Source organism: Westerdykella ornata, assembly GCF_010094085.1.
Source record: "Westerdykella ornata strain CBS 379.55 unplaced genomic scaffold EI97scaffold_18, whole genome shotgun sequence".
Classification (NCBI taxonomy): domain Eukaryota; kingdom Fungi; phylum Ascomycota; class Dothideomycetes; order Pleosporales; family Sporormiaceae; genus Westerdykella; species Westerdykella ornata.
Window position 1 is genome coordinate 1,162 of NW_022986868.1, and position 15,737 is coordinate 16,898.

General features: G+C 53.3%; 7 protein-coding genes across 7 annotated transcripts; 2 read left to right on the top strand and 5 right to left on the bottom strand.

The window, feature by feature from the left end:
* Positions 1-1,881: 1,881 nt before the first annotated feature.
* On the top strand, positions 1,882-3,039 carry EI97DRAFT_353936 (BCNT-domain-containing protein; the record flags this gene model as incomplete). Its single annotated transcript, XM_033794877.1, has 1 exon — positions 1,882-3,039. A coding segment is annotated over one exon (1,158 nt), but the record flags the coding sequence as incomplete, so codon positions are not given.
* Positions 3,040-3,247: 208 nt separating this feature from the next.
* On the bottom strand, positions 3,248-5,613 carry EI97DRAFT_94487 (MFS general substrate transporter). The gene is made up of 4 exons (XM_033803226.1): positions 5,115-5,613; positions 5,018-5,057; positions 4,266-4,967; positions 3,248-4,192 (listed from the first exon to the last, which is right to left on the bottom strand). Exons 1-4 carry the CDS (start codon positions 5,490-5,492, stop codon positions 3,456-3,458), a joined length of 1,857 nt encoding a protein of 618 aa, XP_033652152.1. The 5' UTR covers positions 5,493-5,613; the 3' UTR covers positions 3,248-3,455.
* A 535-nt stretch (positions 5,614-6,148) lies between these two features.
* On the bottom strand, positions 6,149-6,758 carry EI97DRAFT_451441 (Prefoldin, subunit 4; the record flags this gene model as incomplete). Its single annotated transcript, XM_033800346.1, has 4 exons — positions 6,149-6,341; positions 6,420-6,487; positions 6,553-6,684; positions 6,744-6,758. 4 exons carry the CDS (start codon positions 6,756-6,758, stop codon positions 6,149-6,151), a joined length of 408 nt encoding a protein of 135 aa, XP_033652153.1.
* Positions 6,759-7,055: 297 nt separating this feature from the next.
* EI97DRAFT_468520 (uncharacterized protein) lies at positions 7,056-10,924 on the bottom strand. Its single transcript, XM_033801659.1, has 3 exons — positions 10,681-10,924; positions 7,992-10,603; positions 7,056-7,945 (listed from the first exon to the last, which is right to left on the bottom strand). The coding sequence occupies exons 1-3, from the start codon at positions 10,826-10,828 to the stop codon at positions 7,160-7,162; spliced, it is 3,546 nt and encodes a 1,181-aa protein (XP_033652154.1). The 5' UTR covers positions 10,829-10,924; the 3' UTR covers positions 7,056-7,159.
* Positions 10,925-11,052: 128 nt separating this feature from the next.
* EI97DRAFT_94627 (uncharacterized protein) lies at positions 11,053-13,733 on the top strand. Its single transcript, XM_033803229.1, has 4 exons — positions 11,053-11,256; positions 11,304-11,471; positions 11,522-12,369; positions 12,425-13,733. Exons 1-4 carry the CDS (start codon positions 11,142-11,144, stop codon positions 13,556-13,558), a joined length of 2,265 nt encoding a protein of 754 aa, XP_033652155.1. The 5' UTR covers positions 11,053-11,141; the 3' UTR covers positions 13,559-13,733.
* A 1-nt stretch (position 13,734) lies between these two features.
* On the bottom strand, positions 13,735-15,197 carry EI97DRAFT_94604 (uncharacterized protein). Its single transcript, XM_033803227.1, has 2 exons — positions 14,593-15,197; positions 13,735-14,539 (listed from the first exon to the last, which is right to left on the bottom strand). The coding sequence occupies exons 1-2, from the start codon at positions 14,771-14,773 to the stop codon at positions 13,998-14,000; spliced, it is 723 nt and encodes a 240-aa protein (XP_033652156.1). The 5' UTR covers positions 14,774-15,197; the 3' UTR covers positions 13,735-13,997.
* EI97DRAFT_94622 (uncharacterized protein) lies at positions 14,764-15,504 on the bottom strand. Its single transcript, XM_033803228.1, has one exon. The coding sequence runs from the start codon at positions 15,384-15,386 to the stop codon at positions 14,874-14,876; it is 513 nt and encodes a 170-aa protein (XP_033652157.1). The 5' UTR covers positions 15,387-15,504; the 3' UTR covers positions 14,764-14,873.
* Positions 15,505-15,737: the final 233 nt, after the last annotated feature.

Consider the following 15,737-nt stretch of genomic DNA (forward strand, 5'->3'; position numbering starts at 1 on the left):
GTCGTGGTGCTCAGGAACTGCAGGAAGATAGTCAAGATGGTGGTTTAGTAGAGGGTACTCAACCAACTCGTCGACGCTGTAGAAAATGTAAGGGGATAGGCCATAACATGAGAACATGCTCAAAAGGTCAAGATGACTCTGTAGAATAACCCTATAAACTTGGAAATTTTATTTCTCTTCATGTTGTTGAGTTATACGTGTTCTGACCTAGTTGGGTCGCATGATGCGCACCGCTCGCTTGTCCGCGCCGCTCGCTTATCAAGTACGTTATCTCGAGAAACAGTAAGTGCTATTCTGGACCAGCTGAGCTCCATCAGCCTCTTCTGCATTCTTTCTCGCCTGTAGCATCGCCTGATTCCATCGGTTCCAGAAGGGCTCGTCTTTTTCTTCCTACGTATGTAAGTAGGGATGTATTTGGTTGGTCCGCCCGCTCGGTCGCTGAGCGCTTGTTCGCTCACCCTAGTCCGCCACATTTCATGGCGTGGTACGGTACTGGTAGGGCTGCGTAAGTAGGCGTAGGCCGAGCTGAGAATAGGACAAGCCACTCGCTAGACCTTCGCCCACACTGGACATCGGACGTCACCGTACATATGCAACGGAAGTGCGAAGAGTGGATTGAAGAGTGTTTTCAGCCCTTGGACAAGCCACCGGATTTCGAACAAGTCCGGTGGTGTGGTACGTGGATCGATGTGGAGGGCTATCTTACACAGTATCATGAAAGACCTTGTTGTCGTCGGGCGTGGCGAGGATTCGATAGGTGGAGGATCCCGTGCTTTTTTCCCCTCTGGTTTCGCGGTGTGGTTAAGTTGTTGATTCTATACGGAGTACAGCTCTCGTTGTGTCGTATACCAGACTTCAGCTCAGAACTTAGGAGTGGAATTGTACTTATTTCCATGTGCAGTGATTGAACGTACGTGTCTCCCCGCTGGCTCGGCTTACCATGCCTACCATGTTCCTTAGCCCGTGTTACTCAGCCTGGCTAATGGCAGTCATGCCGCTCAAATAGGGATATTGTAGGCGTCGTATGGAGGCCAGAGCTGAGGTTTAGCACAACTGCGCATATGTGTCGTCAGCAGGCCATATCATCAAGAAGAGATCCCATGGATAGCATCAGCATCAGCCATCAGCAGTCGAATAGCGACGAGTAAGGGGAATATACGACAAACCCAACGTTAGGGTAGTAGATGCTTCATCTTTATCGGTCGAGCCGCGTCAGCCAGATATATGTACATAGTAAGTATGTGGGAAGATGAGGTTACCATGTCGGGGAACTGATAATCTCTCCGGCTTTCTCTATGGCTATAGGCTACGATATCCGCGCCATCCCCCTAAGGTCAGAGCTCTTTGGAACGAAGGGTACAGTACGGAAGTGGGTGTCGCTTGTATCGCTTGGTCCTTTTACAACCCTCAGCATCGAATTTCAAGAGCGAGTTTCGAAGACCGAGATTGTGGACTGAGATGCTGCACCTCGCGTGATGGAAATATCAGTCACTGACGGTGGGATGCCTGAGCTGGTCTGGCAAACCCGCAATAGGGCACGCAGAATCTACTTCGCCTTGAAGAGAGAGAGAGAGCATCGCATTATACCTGACGGTATCTACAAGTTACTACTTTTTTTTGTCACTCTATTTAGAAGAATGCCGATGGTGAGGATGGTCGGAGAGGAGTAGACGCCTGGACGAGTCAATGATGACGCTTACTAAACCACGCTAACGCACCATCTATCCCCATCAACCTACATCTCTTGGCGCGACTTTCTACAACAATTATACACAGTACTCCACAACTTCAGTCGCAACAAATCCCACAAACTCTCTACACCTTGCAAACACCCCAACGGAAATGCAAGGCCACCATTCCGACGCTGAAGCCGACTCGCACTACCACGAATCCTCCGACGAAGACTTCAATCCCGCCGCCGCCGAGAACGCCCCAAGCGATGACGACGACGCCAGCACCTCCGACGACAACGAAGAAGAAGCGGGAAAGAACAATGCGGCGGCGGTGAAGAAGACGCAGCGCGGAAAGAAGCGCAAAGCAGCGCCGTTTGCGGAGGAGGAATTCGCTTCGGGGGATGAAGTGACGATCCAGGCGGCGGCGGCGGCGAGGAAGAGGCGGAAGAACGCGGCTAAAGGGAAGTCGAAGGGGAAAGGGAAAGGGGAGGAAGCGGATGGGGATGAGGATGAGGATGAGGACTTATTATCCTTCTCCGAAGATGATGAAGGGGGTGAAGGCGGATTGATCAAGACGAGGGCGCAGAGGAGAGTGGAGAGGAAGGAGAGGAGGCCTCTAGCTGGAATTGAGGGCGCGACCATCGACGTCGATGCCTTGTGGGCGCAGATGAGTGCCGCGCCGCTGCGGCCAGCGCCATCGTATCGAGACCGGGATAAGGAGAACGTCGGTGTTGCGGGGGACAAGATGGTCGGTGTGGTGGAGACGGCGCAGGTGGATGGTGAGACGGAGCTCGTCTCTATACGGAAGGTCTACACGTTTGCGGGGCAGCGCACGACGGAGGAGAAACAGGTTCCTAGGAGCTCGTTGCAGCAGTATCTCTCGGATGGGTGGAAGGAGGCAGAACCGTCTGCTCAGGAAGCTGCGGCGGTAGATGGGGAGCCAATGGACGAAGACGAGGCCGCGCAGGTTGCGGAAGATGGTCCAAAGGTCCGGCGCCCTCTTCGTCGTCCTTCCCGATACGATCCCAATCCGACCGGCTACGTGCGTGCTCTCCCGCCCGAACACCAACTCACCTGGCCGCGCAAGGCCATGGCTACAACCACAACTCCCGAGACTCATGAACCAACGCCTGTGGCGGAGTCCGTGAGAGCGACCGCCCGGCCAGAGAAGGCGCAGAAGCTCAATGTGGTGGACAAGTCCCGGCTGGATTGGACCGGCTTCGTGGACAAGGAGGGGATCGCCGAGGAGCTGGATGCCCATGGGAAGACAAAGGGGGCATACCTGGGGAGGATGGAGTTTTTGGCGAGTGTGGAGGCCAAGAGGGAGGAGGAGAGGAGGAGGTTGAAGGCGGCTGCTGCTTCGTAGGTGGCTGGTTTGGGGAGGATGAGATTATGAATATGATACCCATTTTATGGCCGGTTCGGCTCCCTTCGATAGCAGTTTGGGCTCGGCGAGGACGATACTTTGTGGATCAGCCATGAGGCCTCTAACGAAGAGGATCTATCTAAAGAAGAGAAGATGAGAAGATGCATGCCTTCGGTCGTCTGCGATATTTCGCGCATTCTAGCAAGTGCCTAACAACGAAGCAGACTCTATGAGGAATTTTCCAATGTCCGAGGTATTATGCCATTACCCATTCGAAGTACCCGTATATGCCAATGCTAATGCAAACGCCACACCGATGCAAAATACATCTAGGTTCCAGGATCGAACCGTTCGAACGCCATCGGATGCCGGTATCCTCCACCATCCTCTCGCGCACTTCAATCCCATCCCAAACCTCAGCACCTATCCTCACCCTTCCCCACCTCCAGACTCCTCCTATGAACCTCTATATCCCCACCCACATTCGCATTTCCCCCCTCTCGCATCCCCTTCCGCGTCCCCTCCCTCTCCTCCGCCTCCTCCCTCTTCTTCTTCGCCAAGTACTGACAAAACCGACTTCTCCTCCGAATCTCGTGCCCCCACTTCAAAAACACAAACGGCACGGCGCACAGCGCCACGCTCAGAAACCCCAGTAAACTGCACGCCCATGGCACTCCGAGACTCCTGTACATGGGACGCGCAGCGAAGGGGAGTACGGCGCCAAACGCGCTGCGCGAGAAACTGGCCGCCGCCATGGCGCTTGCGGCGAAAATCTCGTAGGCATCGACGAGGTAATTGAGTAGCGCCATGAATAGACACAGATAGCCGACTCCGAAGGGTATACCTGAGAGCACGGGGACGATCCAGTGGACGTCTGGCCGGGCAGACCAACCTGCCCAGAAGAGACTGAGGACGAGAAAGGGGCCGGCGATGCAGGCGAGGGGGAGACGGCGCATTTCTTCGGACTTGGACCAGGGGCGTTGGGCTGCTTGGGCGCGGTCCAGAATGGTGTCCCAGGCGAGATAGAAGAGGGCGGAGATGATGGCACCGATGCCGATAGGAAGGAAGGTCAGGCCTGTTTCGCCGGCGTTGAAGGAGTATATGCCGCTAAAGATGATGGGGTAGGACTGAAAGAAGATGTAGAATATGGCGTCTGCGGAGAAGTGCTGTTAGCCAAATGCGTCGTGCCAGCTCACGGACTGTGGTTCAGAGAAGTTAAGACCTACATGCGTAGCTGAGATACAGGCAAGTGAACAGGACAAGCGGCTCGAAGATGATCATGCGGAAGGGCCTGGTGATTACCGTCGTGACGATGTGTCCGATGTCCGTCTTCTCGAGCTCGATCGGGGCTACTATCGACATGTCGCCGGTCTCCTTTCGCAATCTCTGCGCCTGATGCTTCAGGATAATGGGAGCGTATGTCTCTGGAAACGCAATGAGGAGTGGCCATGTCGCACCCGCGATGATAGCACCGATCCAGAATGCCCAGCTCCACGACACTTTTGCTATGAAGCCGCTGACCGGAGGACCCATGATGGGGCCAAAGGTTGTCGCCGCCATGAAGTACGCCATACTCCTTCCTCGGGCTCGGGGATCATGATAGATGTCGGCACAGATTCCTCCCACAACAGCCAACGCGCACGACCCTCCCACCCCAACAAGCCATCTGAAGATAACGAGCGCGGCGAAGGTGGGAGATACAGCGGACGCAATGGAGAAGATGTTGAACATGGCGAAGGATATGATCGTGGGCCATTTGCGGCCGAACGTCTCACTTAGGGGACCCCAGATGAGGGGCCCGCATGTATATCCCACGAGGTAAATACTTGTTGGAAGGATGAGTTGGTACTCGTCGTCTACTCCGAAGCGTTCTGATATTTGTTCCGTGGCCCCTGCTGCGAGTGAACTTGCAATGGTGGAGTTCATTACTGCGGTGTATTAGCGCGATGACTTCCAAATTGAAACTGACAGAGCCGACCTGTCATGATAGCTACAGATATCGCCAGCAGTTTCCGTTTCTGTTACTTGGTCAGTCGTTTGTACTCGTCTCTTACGACGTAGGTGCCTCTGCTCACCTGGCTCCAATTGTTAGGCTGTGCAGGATCATCATCATCAAAGCGAATTATCTTCCTCGCCGGCGTCGTTCCACCAGATGGTTGGCTTGACAGATCGCGCGGAGTCGATGTAGCGGAGAGTGTTGGTTTGACCTCTTTTTCTTCAGACTCGAAATGCGCGTCGAAATCGTTTGCACCGATCCGATCGTCCGGATGCTGTAATCTTTCCTCTACAACACCTATATGAGCACAACGGCCAAAATGGGCTTGAAGATAAAACATTGTAATACCTTGGGTCGGGCTACGGACAAGTGAATACGGTGTTGTCTGCACTCTGAGTTCATATCCGTTGCCCAGTCGCTGCTGCTCACGAGAGTAAGTCTTCTCGAGATCCTCCATGCTCAATTCCAATGCACCATTGACCCATGCAGGAGGAAACAACGACAAGGAAAAAGGAGATGGAATTGAACGGCAGCGCACACATAACGGAAGAGTTCAGGGGAGAAGAAGGATTTGCATTGGCAGAGAGTGTTATGGACCCCGCGATTGAGTCACTTGTGGGGAAGAGTTCCGAGGTGGAAGCAAACACGACCCAAGCTGGAGAAGAACCATTCCTTATCGGGCAGTAGGGGTGCGGATCTGATGATGCTGCTTTTCCATCAACCTTGGAAGGTTGCAAGGGCTGGGGTGGTCGGGACAGACGGCAAGACCCTCTGTGAGCCTTTCCGCGGTTGTGGGTTCCACTTGCCGATCGGCTTCGGCGGGAATATGAGCGCTTTATTCCCGATGGGAAGCGTTGTTTCGGGGCGGAGCTTAAGTTAATGGAAAGAAGAGTGATGATATAGGTTGAGAAAGCTCGTTGCTGCGTTCATGAGGAGCTGTCTAATCCGATGGATACTGGCTCATGTTGATTCTCAAAGTCCTGATGCGAACGACATATCGAACGGCGCACCTTAGAAACCGAAAACAGTGGCCACTGGCGTCAAGATAACATCACCAGCTTGATGGGCTGCTTTGGATAATTGTTCCGATTCCTGTTCTTCTCCCTTGGAAGCCTAAGTTTCAAGATTGATACTCTTCCCGAATCGCCCATAGAGCACCTTCTTGAGCCCCTCCATCTCTTCATGGATCCCGTCTAGCGTCTCCTTCAGCGTAGATACCTCGCCATCAATCCTTTCCGTAGCAGCCGACAGTAACTCGAGAACCTCGGGCTGAGGCAGCGAAACGAAACAATCGCCAACTTTGTACCTGGACAAGGTCGTCGATGTCAGTATCTTGTGTGCATTTGGGGGTCCGACATGCAGGTCACGAGACTGGCTCACATACGGCACTTTCTCCTCCTCATCCACAAGCTCTAACTCGGTGGATATGTCTTCTAGATCTTCCTTCTCTTTCTGTTTGAAAGGAGGGTTAGTCGAGCAATCGTTAATGTGTGGTCACTGGGCGAGGCGGCTCTCACCAGCTTCGCCTTCAATTCCTCCTCTAACCGCGTCTCTTTCTGATGTAATGTGCTGAACTTGTTGATTCTGTCCTGATCCTCTCGGCGTACTTCGACTTCCTCTCCCGTGGAGGCTTCCTCCTCCTTTGTGAGCTTCAAAGTGTTAATCGAGCCGTGCGCGAGCCTGCGGAAGGTTTTGATGTCGAGCTCACCATTCGACGCTGCATTGTGTGTTATGATCTTTGAACGTCTTATTGAGAGGGAAAAGGCGATGTCTCTACGAAGAGAAATACCCGTATGGTCGTATCGTGAGGGTCTTGGCGTCAATTGTGTAGAGTCCACGGTGTTGGTGTGTTGCTCCCGAGGTCCAGGGTTCTCACCAAGTGCGGGTTTGCCAAGACTCCAACTTGGTACTTACCTAGGTATGTAGGTATCTCGCCTTGTCCATGCGTATCGTAAATCTACACCAAGAACGCGCGGGGCTAGATAGACTCCGTCGTATACACAGTAAGTGAGTGAAAGGTGCGTATTTCGAACACTATTAACAGTACAGGCCTGCCGCAAGACAAGGACCAGACGCCAATGCTAATGCTTTATTATTTATACCAGTCACCGAAAATTCTCCCTCTCACTTAACCCTTTCAATAGTAGGACCAGAACTGTCCACCTTGTCCGCGAGATCTACGCTAATCTGTAAGTTTTGGGCACCATTGAGTGCCTTTGCTATGCTCGTCTCCGCCTTTTCCTGGACGAGCCGTCTGAGAGCATTGATCAGGAAGGCTCCCACTATGTCCACATTCCAATCATCAGGAATGATTTCGAGGACCTTGGCCACATCCAACCACCCGCCAAATCTCTCTAGAAGTTCTCCGGTTCTCAAAATGCGCTGTGATGGGTCGTCGAGACGCAAACACTCCTGTAACAGGAAGTCAAATAGCTTTGCTTGTTCCTCTCGACTGGGTATCTCCTCTTGGGGGACGTAGCCCGGAGGTCGGAATATACTAGAACCGCCCAGGAGACAATAGTTGATGGCAGTGTCGAAGTCGTCGAGGTTGTGGGTGAGTAAACGTAGGGCTTCCTGATGGCGGCCCTGCCGCCCGTTCAGAATGATCATCTCAGGCACCAGTTCCTGTTCATAAGGCTCGAGTCGGTTGAGGATGGAAGAGACATCATAGGAATCCGTCGCTGACTGATTACCTCCGAGAAGCTGGAGAAGACGCAACCTGCTGTTCCACCACTCCGTACCAAGTGCATTGTCGGTGATGAACTGGCTGTAGGTAGGCTTTGGAGGCTCAAGGGCTCGGTAAGTCTCATATGTCTGAAGGAGGAGGTCTTTGGACGCTGGTGAGCTTTCGAGCTCGGCGACCACGATGTCGAGATAGAATGCTATCAGCTCATTCACGTATTCGAAATGCTTCCCACGTTAGCCTAGATCAAAGAGGAGTATTTCGCTGCCTTACCTTCTTTCCAAACACGAGATACTCCAGATACTCTTTGACAGCTGCAGGGGCTCTTTCTTTGAGCAGGCTTACAGCATGCCCTGGGCTGAACTTGACTCGGGTGTGGTCGTCCGCAAAAATTTGGACACCAAGTTTGGGGTTTCGATTCGCGAGCCAGGAACCGTAGTCCTCAACGAGCGACTGATCCCTGATCCTGCTTAGGTACTTCCGGAGCTCCGTCTCACCATCGGTGAACTCTCCTCCCTCATCTGGTTCACCCTCCAGGATACGCTTCCACGTCGCTAAAACATTCGATGCCTTTAGCGAAGCTGCACTATTACGCTGATAAAACCGACTCAAGACATATAGACGCTTGAACTGCCCGAGAAGTGTAACGGCGCGGTCAGGACACACCACTTCATTATCAACCAACTCGTATAGCTCTGCTCTCAAAGATCCGGGAGTTCCAATCCCCTTTGGGCTTTCCCGGTCCAGAAGCAGTAGGATATGGAGCAAAGCTGCATCGACGCTCTGGAAAACGTAGGGATCATTGGTTACGCTCGCCATACCCTTCCGCTTCTTCCAGAATTGCAGATATCTTTTGACAAGGTGGAGAATGTTATCTCCGAAAGGCCCATTTACCGTGCCCGGGAGTGCTGATAAATCGTTTTGCTGCAGGAATTGCTCCAGAAGAGTGACGATGCCACCCGATATCTGTACACCATCCGGGCCTTGTACAACTTCCTCGTCAAGCATCGGCAGCAGCCCAAGGATGACTCTGGGATCTATCTCTCCCTCAATCAGAGCCTGCTCCGTAATGCGCTTCTCGTTTTCGAAAACAATTATGTTGGTCGTGCTCCGGAGGATCAAGTCCATGAAGAGCAAGATAGAAGCCTTCTGGCGAATGTAGACGAGGCTGAGGTATTCGGCTTCACTGCGTGGCTCGAGCCCACGTATATCGCCGAGCACATTCTCAACATCTCTTCTGACCGGTTGTATACGCACTCCATCCCCTGTGGGCGTCGACTTAGCCTGTTCTAACCGTGAGTCAAGGCGAACAATCAGAGGATTTCTGACTGTCCACCAAATGGTATTACCACTCCATAGCACAATGCTTGTCTTAACCTTCGACAACCGTTCCATGAACTCCACATCGCCTTTCTCTTGATCTCGTCTGCTCTTGACAACTTCTATGGACGCGGGATCTTGCAAGAAGTGCGGGAGTAAGAGGTACTTCACAGAAAGTTTTTCACCAATTTCCCTTAGAATGAGGCCATTGGTCTCGACGACAGATCGCATGCCCAAGGGCTTAGCAGAATGTTCGTTGCTTTCTGCCCCTGCGTCACCGAGCAACTGGAGGTTTAGCCACTCCTTGGAGGCGTCGTCTTCACCTGCGTCCACATCCCACCGCTGTATCTCTACTCCATATCGTGATTGATTCCCTTCATTACGGCGAACAACAGCCAGAACATAACCCTCTTCGGCATCCATATCTGGACCTATAGATGTGGATAGGTCAATCCCTTTGCCATCGACGATTAACGCTTCAGGGTAGCTGCTGAACTGAATGCTTCCGCGACACATATCCCCGTCTAGATTCACAAACATTCCAACACCTGGGTCCGAAGGCGTAGTACCAACTGTGAGGAGGAATTCATTCGGCGAAGGCGATGCAATGAGCGGTTTCAGTGGCACGAAGCTGCGTGGGGGAGATGTTTCACTCTGTGCTGTAATCTCCTGCTCTGGGGCTTCTGGAAGAGGTTTATCAGCAGCAGGTGTACTCGCTCTGGATAGGCTTGAAGTCCTTTCTGGATGCTGCTGTGTCTCTCTAGATTGGGATGGGGAACGACCGGGGGCAGGAGATACTGTCCTTGACAGTGACTCAGGTATATCAAAGCCATATCTTTGCCCAGGGCGGGGGCTTTCAGTACGTCCGCCAGGAGCAGCAGTGCCAAAAATCCCTAAGCTGGAACTTCGCGCGTGGCCGCGATCGCCACTCGCTGCACCAGGAGGTGCACTTGCCGAAGACACGCTCCTGGAAACCGTGTGCTGACTAGTGGCTATATCTTCGGCCGCTCCGCCTACGTCACCGGCTTCCGGGTCCAGGGAAGACACGGGGAAAAGGCCAATCTTTTGCTGGCGTTCGAGGTCAAGTAACGCATAGGAGTGTGCATCTGCCGCACAGGAGAAATTGTCACGGCGCACTGAAGCCAAGCAGCCTCCGTACTCTATGGTCCTCAAGCTCAAGGGCCGGGCATCCTCTGATATCTTTATCAGCCGCAACTTGCTTTTCAGGCCTAGCATGACGATAACTCCGTCGCTTCCATCGTCACTCTCTCTGTTGAGATCCACTCCTCCGACCCATGAACAAGTAAGCGGTTTGGCAGTGGAATCTAGAGTAAGTTCCGGGAGAGTGTAGAAAGATAGGGTGTTGTTGCAAAGAATGAGTGCTTTGCTAACGCTGGGTAGCAGGAGGATTTGCTGCACGCCAGGGCCATTTGCATTGGTATGTGGAGGCTCTTGTCTTGATGCAAGTATAGCATTAGATTCAGCGGAGGAATCGCCAGGCTCGGGAGGCAGTAGGACGAAGTGAATGATCTCTGCCGTGGACGTCCCGACATATAGATTCCCTTCTGCGAGCCAAGTTAGTTATTGAGAGGATCTCAACCAAGATATGATGGATTCAAGCCTTGGCAGAGAGAATACATACTCCACACCTCCACACAAGTTATGTGCACATCAGTGGATTCTCCATCTGCGGATAGCGGCAGGTTCGCAGCAAGCTTTCGAAGGATGTATGCGCCGTGTTCGAGAGGTGCGCGCGTGGGCAATGGCTCCTCTGCCGGTGTTTGTGCCATGTTGGTAGGTCAAGCTCCATGCCATCGTAGCCATGACAGGTTATGAAAGCCAGGTCGGTGTCTCCATTGCGAAGAGAAGACGACTGGAAAGCCGATTGTGCTGCCTCGAGCTTGGAGAAGCATGGAAGCTTGAGGCTGGGGTCCCGCTCCCCACCAATCGGCAGTGCCCGTGCGCCGCATCACCTCCGACCCTCAAGCTGTCCACCCGAACCCTTAATGCTTGGCTGTCGTCCAAGCACATATTGTGCCCAAAACCACCAGCATTTACCGCCTGAAGCCCACTTCCGTGACATCGTACGTGAATAAGTAGAAAATGGAGGGAGGCGTCGACGTGGGGGACGATACACATCAGGCCGAGCGACCAGTAGAACACGAAGGAGATGCAGCAGCGGACAACAAGTTCCAGACAGCCATAGGGGCCTGGAGAAGTATGTTACGCGGTCATTGAGAACAGTGCTGGGCTGACTGCTCCCAGATATTGACCTCACATCTCTCATTCCGCAGCTCGATACTGTTGCCTCGGACATTGTCACACATCAACGAGATGCGCTTACCCAGCGCAAAGACCTGGCGCAGAAGACCAAAGACTTCCGGAAGTTGGACGATGCAAGCAAATTGAATGATATCAAGGGACTCTTGAAGGGTATGTTGGCGGCCTCAGTCAACCACAACGGGCGCGACTGACATGTTTAGCTTACCAAAGCTTCATTGATGTTATCTCCAACCAGTCAAAGACCGTCCAAGCGGCGTTCTTTCAGTTGTACTCGCCTCTGTCCGAAGCGCCCGATCCATATCCACTATTAGAAGCCTCCGTCGACTCTCTCGTGACCGCTGAGGAGACCCTCCCGAAGCTTACTTCCGAAAACCAGCATCTACAGAAGACGGTCGCCAACCTAACGATCCAGCTAGAACAAGCCGAGAAGAAGCTGGAAGAGGAGCGCACCGCTCGCAAGTCACTGGAGGACACGCGAGACTCCAAGATCAAGGAGATCGAGGCGTCATGGTCAGCGGTTCTCACAGAGAAGCAGGATAACTGGGAAGCTAAAGAGAAAGCATTGGAAGAGAAGTTGGAAAGTCAGGACAAGTTACTGAAAGAGTTGAAGGCCAGCTACGAGGTGGCTCAGAGACTAGGCCGCGGCGAAGAAGCCGAAGGGGATACCAACCGTGGAGCTACAGCTGCAGAACTGGAAATTGTGAGTTCGGAGCTGGAGAGGACAAGCCACCGTCTAGCAGAGGTGGAGGCAAGGAACGAACAGTTACGGTTGGAGCTGGCCCAGTCCGCATCAGCGCAAGCCACGCAGCAGATTCCTGTCGAGGACGACCCAGCTTTCCTCCGTCTACGATCCGAGAACTCGTCTCTCCTACGAAAGCTGGAAACCGCTAGATTCGAGAAGGAGCAAGAGCGCACACGTTTGGAGACGGAGACTCGCAGTTTGGAACGAGAGATCAAGTCTCTGAAGAGCGAAAAGGAGTCGCTGCGAGAGAAGGTTCAGAAGTGGAGCGACTACGAGAATGTCAAGCAGGAGCTTGAGGTTCTAAAGGTAAGACGCGCTCAGAGAGCTACGTCGTGCGATCAGGAATGGCTAAATCTTGCAGTCCATCGAGTTCGCAACCGGCGACGACGACGATGACGCTACCGAAGAGGGACTCCCACAGAACGGCCCCTCCAGCAAAGGCAAAGGCGAAACCCTCGAGCAACTCCTCCTAGCCCGCAACAAGAAGCTCAGCAACGAGCTCACCGTCCTCCGCGTCTCGCACCAGGACCTGCAAAGCCGCCTCGAGGCTCTGCAAGAAGAACTGTCCTCCACCAACATGGAGCTGGAGAAATCCAGAAACCTCAACGAAACTCTGGAAGCGGACCTCGAAAAGGTTCAGCGCGAAGCCGCCAACGCCTTCGACTCCTCAGCCATGTCTGTAGCCGGAACATACACCTCGCGCTACCCGCAATCCTCCTTCGCAGGCACTCGTCGCGGTGGCCGCTCCACCTCTCCCACATCCTCCATCATCTCTGGCTTCGACCCTGCCTACTCTTCCTCCAACCCCACCCTCGCCTCCCTCCGCGCAGGCGACTCGGGCGCTCCAGGGGGTCCCCAAGGCATCCTCCCCATGATAACCGCACAACGCGACCGCTTCAAGAAGCGCAACGCAGAGCTCGAACACGAGCTCCAGAAATCCTACAAGACCATCTCTTCTCTCCGCTCCGAGATCTCGGCGTTGCAGAAAGACAACCTCGAGCTTTACGAGAAGACGAGATATGTCTCGAGTTACAACCGTGCAACGGGGACATCGGCACAAGCCGCTTATAATAATAGTAATCATACGAATCCATCGACGATACAAATCGCCCCGGATACAAGTTCCGGCCTCACCATGGATCGATACCGCTCCGCCTACGAGAGCAACTTATCCCCATTTGCGGCGTTTCGCGGTCGCGAGTCTGCGAGGGCGCTGAAGCGCATGTCTGTCTTTGAGAGGATGGTGTTGCGCGTGACGAAGCTGGTGCTGGCGACGAGGACGAGTAGGAATCTGTTTGCGCTGTATTGTTTGAGTTTGCATTTCCTGGTGTTTTATATGCTGTGGAGTGATGCTTCAGGGTCGGGGATGGGGTCCGTGGTTGTGCCCGCTGGACCGGCGACACATCTAGGTGGGGGACCTGCTGCAGGGGGTGGTGGAGGTGGTGGAGGTGCTGCGGCTGTGGCAGGCAATGAAGCTGGCCCTCTGCAGGGATGAGAGTGTGAGGTATGATATTGATGATTTTGCTGCTGTACCGCTAATAGCGAGCGTGTATCATTATGGCGCTCTCCTAAGAATCTTCTAAGGTTCGGGCAGGAGGCGTTATTGTGCGCCGATAACCCTTCCATCTCAACTGCGAGAGCTGCTGGGTTTTAGTCACCAGGCCCATCTGCAAACCCATTGATGCTTAGTGGTATTAATATTTCCTACATGACGATACGAGTACCATGGATAACCTCCCTACGCTATATCGAGTCCAGTCTTCTCATCAACGAACAGTGCATTCCAGGCTTGGTATGGAAAACCAGCCACACCTGAACCCAAAAGATGAAACCAACGCCAGAGAATGCACTGTACAGTGTTAAGCCAACCATTCCCTCACCTTCCTCTCAAATAAAGCCCTTTCCCATCATTCCTCCTCATCAGTGGACCACGCCTATTTCCAGAAATAATAAAGGGTCGAGTACTCAACCTGGAAATCCCCCTGTCGTTCCTCGCACGTCTTCGGCGCCATGCCACCTGCAGTATGAATCCGATAAACCTCCTTATAGTCGCCCTCCACAGCAGTCAACTTCAACCACGGCACGCTTCCAAGGCCATTGATCCCCTTGGGCGCATTCGCAGGCGCATCTGACGCCCCCGCCTTCTTCGTCAGCACAAACCCGTACTTATGCTGCTCGGTGTCGAGGACAAATAGTGGGACACCTGCGGCGGTGAACTCGTGGTGGCCAGAGACGAGACGCTTGGAGACGTCATTTTGCGGGATAGCATGCGCCAGAGCGAGGGCTGGGGTGTCGGCCAGGACAGCGGGCGAGCGGACTGATTCACAGGTTACATTGAAGAGCTGGGCTTTGGCGCCGACTGCGACAGGAGTCTCGGTCGGTGAGGCGGTTTTGCAGGTATAGTTTTGAGTTCCGCGGCCGAGGGCTACGTGGGCAAGTTGGAGGCCGGGTGCTGGTTCGGGGAGGGGTGTGGGTGCTGGAAGACATGTTAGTGATATTGATTGGACATAATTTGGAGAAGCAGCATACCAATAGGCATCTTTGCATTTGATAGATCGCAGACCCCGTCTTCCAATATCTTAATGACATTGGCGTGGAGCCCACGTCTTGCGAGGATATCTGATATCGAATCCGCCGTCTTAGTGGGAGCAGCGAGTATGGTTGCTGGCGCAAGCGCCAGTAGGACGGAGATGATTTTTGTGAAAGTCATGGTATCTGGGGTGTGGAAATCGAATTGCTGATGGCGTATGAAAAAACGTGGAGTTTCCTTAACCCTTCGCAAATAGATAGAATTTCCGCGTAGGATACGTTCAGGTCGATTTGAGGGCTGCCGAGTATTCCAAACTTTTCCAGAGGAAGGGTAGGAAAGGCGAGAGACCGAAACAACAAGGAAACCGAAACAACAGAAGAAACCCCTGGACGTTTCCTTGACGGCTGGATGCGAGAGGAAACATTCTTAAACGCCCTCTTCCTTCCCATATATACATACACCCGTCCAGTTCCCTCTCTCTCCAACCGTTCTGTTGTTTAGCGCCACGGTTAGCCAAAAATAGGGCAAGGAAAGGTGATTGGCTCTCCAGCATCTTCAACATCTGTGCGCTTAGGCGCACGGTGCCCTGGTGACAAGCTTCCGAGCCGCGTAGAGATCGTTTTAGCCGGAATGGGCAAAGCTGCCGCCCTGAGATGGCACGTCTAGATCGAGTTATTTTGGGGCAATTGCAGCAGTTAACTTTCGAAATAGTAGTGTGCTGATGGATCAGGAACCTCGAACAAGGGATTGTTTGCGCTTTTGTGTGCATGGGAAATCCACAGCCGTTTGACATAGCGATGAAGGGGTGCCAATTCGTGAGTTTCCGTGAAGGCCTATTCCCCCTCAATTTCGTGTAACCCGGAGCCTTCAACAGTCGTTGTCGTCCCGTGCATGCCCAGGTGCAGAGCCGCCGGTGCGACCCTTCCCCACTCTCCTGTTGGCCCCTAAAAGACCCATAACTACCCGCCGAGGAAATTCTGTAGCCAGGTCGTTAATTAACCTTATTTTAGACCTCCAGGGGGAACATAATGACAGCAAATCTCCGTGTTGGTCGACCATACTGTAAACCAATAACTTGCCTTCAGCGGCTACGAGGCGGCCCTCTGATTGGAAACTGTTTTCGGTTGCATGTTTCGCGTCCGCG